Source organism: Colletotrichum tamarilloi (genome assembly GCF_030869305.1).
Source record: "Colletotrichum tamarilloi strain Tom-12 chromosome Unknown Scaffold_380.1, whole genome shotgun sequence".
In the NCBI taxonomy this organism is placed as follows: Eukaryota; Fungi; Ascomycota; class Sordariomycetes; order Glomerellales; family Glomerellaceae; genus Colletotrichum; species Colletotrichum tamarilloi.
In genome coordinates, this window is record NW_026849762.1 from 1 (window position 1) to 3,658 (window position 3,658).

Genomic DNA, 3,658 nt, shown 5'->3' on the forward strand with positions numbered 1-3,658 from the left:
GTGTTGGGCCTGGCGATGTCCACACCGAGTCTTTGCAGGGCAACCCGCTTGGCCGCGTTTCCAATCATCACGAGGATACTCGGGTATTGGCTATCCGGGCGTGGCAGACTGTCCAGCAGTCTCTGGGCACGATCCGAGCTTTCGACGACATACGCCTGGTCTTTGGTGGCCACGCGCAGCCAACCAGTGTGTTTACAACGGGTCATGTTGCGCACTGGATGAGGGTCGTCAGCTGCACCGGGCAGACGAGGCGCGTGTCTGTCTTATAGGCAGTGTAGAAAGCAACTCGGAAGCCAAAATGGGCTGGGTGGATGGACCTTGGGCCCGACGACCTGGATGAATCTATAATCGTCTGCGATCCAATCGCCAATGCTCTGAAGCCATTTGCGTCCCAGTCTTCATTCAAAGTCAAGCGTAGGTCCATCCGGCTTCGCAAGCGAGTGTTCCAACACACATCAAGAGCGGGAAGATCGAATTGGCGCATGCATTCTCTGGCATGACAGCACATTTCTTATCCGCTGTCTGTATTTCTATCTCTGCGCCGTTCAGACAGTGGCTCCTCTATGCCCCCCAGTGCTATAACGTACTCCTAGTTTGCCAAAACCAGATTCAACCATCAGATCTCCCATTGCACAGACATTTCCGACGGCGGACTAGAACCCACACCTATGCTCGTCCACATGGGAGCAAACGCTGTCGGGGCGCATGATGGCAATATGTCGTTCACGTCTGTCCAACAAAACTGTTGTCGGCCACAGAGGCAGCTACAGTAGGGCCAGTGGAGGTAGCGCCCACTATCCAGGTTCCAAGCCCATAGCGGATCATGCATGTGCTCCAAGCCATCTTGCGTCGAAGTCATCGGCACCGGCGTTGGATAATCGGTAGAGGTTCCGCTTTCAGGCTGGCTGCTCTCGGGCGACGTGAAGCCGCCGTCAAATGACCAAAACCCATCGTCGCCGCAATCACTTCCGGACACATTTTCCTTCGAGTGATCCTGCAAAGTGGGTGCGCAAGACGGAGGAGGCGGCGATGCGACGCTGATCTTCCATTTGTATGATCCCCCTGCCTTTTTCCTACGACTCGCTCCGCGATCCGATCGGGGCTTACGCGTTGGTTGGAACTCCGTCACCCCTGCCTCCGCGAGCTGCCAGAGGGAGCCTCTACGTTCCACTCGTTGGAAGGCCTGTGCAACACAGATTACGACTTAGCAGGAAAGACTAGACCGTCACAACGCTGGCGCAACTCGCTAGCGTACCTTGTTTACGCTCAGGTTCGAACGAACGCTGTTTTTCCATCCTTCGCCTCCCTTGTTGGCTCTCCTGGTGTTTTGCTCAAACCAGTGGTAGAGTTCGCCTAGCCCCATCGCCTTTTTTTCTGTGCTGTGGAGTGCGATGTAGATGAGTTGCGCGTACGTCATCTTCTGCTCGCCTTCGTCCAACCGCCTGTCAGCGGACGGCGATGATTCGACGGCTGTCTCGGTCAGGCGTGGGAAGGCCGGGTCCACGCTGAAGCTGTGGTCTGGCGTGCCATGTTGTGCTGGCACTGGTTGCGGCTGGGATTGCTCGCCACCCTGGCCTGCGCTCTCGTCCTCGTGAGATATGCGGTTGTGTGGTGGTTGAGGGGGTCGAGGAGACATACACTCGGAAGGAAGGGGGGACGTGCGAACAGGGTCCATCGGATCGAGTTGTTTGCTGCTTGACGATGGGCAAGCCCTGCATTCAGACCAAACAGTCGAGGCGTCCAACTACACTCGTGAGCGCCACTGAATCCAACATAACCACATGTTTGGCAAACGCTCTCATTTCGCGCTCTTATTCGTAAGCCATGGCTTGTTGCTTTTCCCATTTGCAGTCTCCCAGTCGTCGGTGGCATGGTATCCAGCGCCAGAATGAGTTCCCCCCAAAAGATGGACGCACTTTCTTCGCCGCGCGCCTATTGTGAATCAGTCGATGCCAGAGACCCATGAGCAAGAAACCACGAGCTGCGCCGGATTTGCATTGCTGCACAACGCTACGTTCTGCTCCGCGGGTGGGGGAACCCAAGAGTGTATCTCGCCGCCAAATACCTACCTTGACGTCAAATGAGAGATTTTGGGAGCCATCCCTGATGGAAAGCCGAATGTGGATGTCGTCGTATGGGGCTCCCGAACTATGCCGCAGCCAGTGGCCGATTGTTGCTTCTACGCTGTTATCGGATGTGTGCTGGAGAAACCCACCCCCTTCCCGGGGCTGAGACCGTGCCTCGGCGGGCTCGCCTCCCAAAAAGCTGCAGGGGCCCATTCGACTTCCCGACCGACGGCACTCAGAAAGAACGGCCACCGTCGTACCGGTAGGCGAACGGCCAAAAACGGCTGCGGCTCCAAGCATCTGGCCCGGCTTGGCGCAACGCGGGACGGGCTCCGCGCGCATTGCCGCCGGAACATGGCGGGCTTTTGGGGTTCGTCAATCACCATTCATCCCATCGCACAGCATACAAGGTACGATCTTAATCGAGCGCCCACAAGGCCAGCGTCATGGCGCCCGAGGAGAACTGACAGTCGCTAGCATCAGGTTGTCTTCGACTTCCCTTTCCACTAATTTGCCGTCTGTCGCTGGTTCGTTACTGGAATTGAATTGCGGTAAAGAGACCGCCTGGCGAACCACTCACGAGCAGGGAAGTGGAGCTGCAGCTCTACGTAATTGAAGGAGAGACGGGCGAAATTCAGGTGTTCACTGCACTAGAAAGGCCCATCGGAAGCACCGCCCACCAAAAGGCCCAGAGGTTTGCACGAAGAAAACATCATCACGACATAAGGCCTCGGCGGCAATACGGCCTGGAAAACTGCAGCTGGAGCATTGGCAGACTTTTCGACGTATCTTTTGGGACATGCACTATGGCTTCCACCTCTACAAGGAAATACCGTATTCGATTCATGTACTAAACTCATCGCTGTGTGAACTACCTCATGACTCGTTGCGCCGCCTTTCGAGTAGCCAGACACCCGTCAAACTCCAACCCCCCAATAATGGCAATGCTGCCGTGTACTTCGCCTTTGGGCCGCTTTCCTCTCACAGAAAACTTGCAGCAACATGCCCCAGCAATAACCCTTCATCATGGCTCATCATGGCTCATCATGGCTCATCATGGCTCATCATGGCTCATCATAGCTCATCATAGATTCCTGAAAGATACTGACCACTCTCCTCTTTCTCATGACTTGCTGTTATGTGTTGTTGCCACGTCCAGAATAGGCAGGCGGTGGGAAGGGCGGCACGTCGAGAGCCACGTAGGACTGCCGATCGACCTCGACCGTGGTCGTCACAAGCACGCCGTCGCCCGTATGCTGCGGTCCGGGGCCGCTGTCTCTGCGTATCTGCGTCTTGTGTCGCCTCAGTCTGTCAACAGACCGGGTCCACCTTTTCGGACTGTCCTTGCTGAAGAAGCTCTCCGACGCCGTAGACCGACGTCGGGGCCAGACGCTGACGAGCAGCAGACGCAGGCTGGGCAGGCTCGCACACAGCATCGCCGTCGACTGCTCGATGAACGACCACACCACAATATCGACATGGTCCCACGTCTCGTCGAACGTGGTGCTGTACTCCACCAGGTATCTGACCCGGACCGCCGACGTCACGCACGCGCTGTCTGCCGTGTGAGCCTTCTCCTCCCACCTTTCTGC

The 3,658-nt window shown here is 56.7% G+C and overlaps 5 protein-coding genes across 5 annotated transcripts; 3 read left to right on the forward strand and 2 right to left on the reverse strand.

The window, feature by feature from the left end:
- Positions 1–15: 15 nt before the first annotated feature.
- CTAM01_17160 (uncharacterized protein) lies at positions 16–222 on the forward strand (the record flags this gene model as incomplete). The annotated part of the gene is made up of 1 exon (XM_060533149.1): positions 16–222. One exon carries the CDS (start codon positions 16–18, stop codon positions 220–222), a length of 207 nt encoding a protein of 68 aa, XP_060372269.1.
- A 394-nt stretch (positions 223–616) lies between these two features.
- CTAM01_17161 (uncharacterized protein) lies at positions 617–1,783 on the reverse strand (the record flags this gene model as incomplete). The annotated part of the gene is made up of 3 exons (XM_060533150.1): positions 617–1,183; positions 1,256–1,712; positions 1,779–1,783. 3 exons carry the CDS (start codon positions 1,781–1,783, stop codon positions 617–619), a joined length of 1,029 nt encoding a protein of 342 aa, XP_060372270.1.
- Positions 1,784–2,150: 367 nt separating this feature from the next.
- CTAM01_17162 (uncharacterized protein) lies at positions 2,151–2,543 on the forward strand (the record flags this gene model as incomplete). Its single annotated transcript, XM_060533151.1, has 1 exon — positions 2,151–2,543. The coding sequence occupies one exon, from the start codon at positions 2,151–2,153 to the stop codon at positions 2,541–2,543; it is 393 nt and encodes a 130-aa protein (XP_060372271.1).
- Positions 2,544–3,112: 569 nt separating this feature from the next.
- Positions 3,113–3,658, forward strand: CTAM01_17163 (uncharacterized protein; the record flags this gene model as incomplete). The annotated part of the gene is made up of 1 exon (XM_060533152.1): positions 3,113–3,658. A coding segment is annotated over one exon (546 nt), but the record flags the coding sequence as incomplete, so codon positions are not given.
- CTAM01_17164 (uncharacterized protein) lies at positions 3,203–3,658 on the reverse strand (the record flags this gene model as incomplete). The annotated part of the gene is made up of 1 exon (XM_060533153.1): positions 3,203–3,658. A coding segment is annotated over one exon (456 nt), but the record flags the coding sequence as incomplete, so codon positions are not given.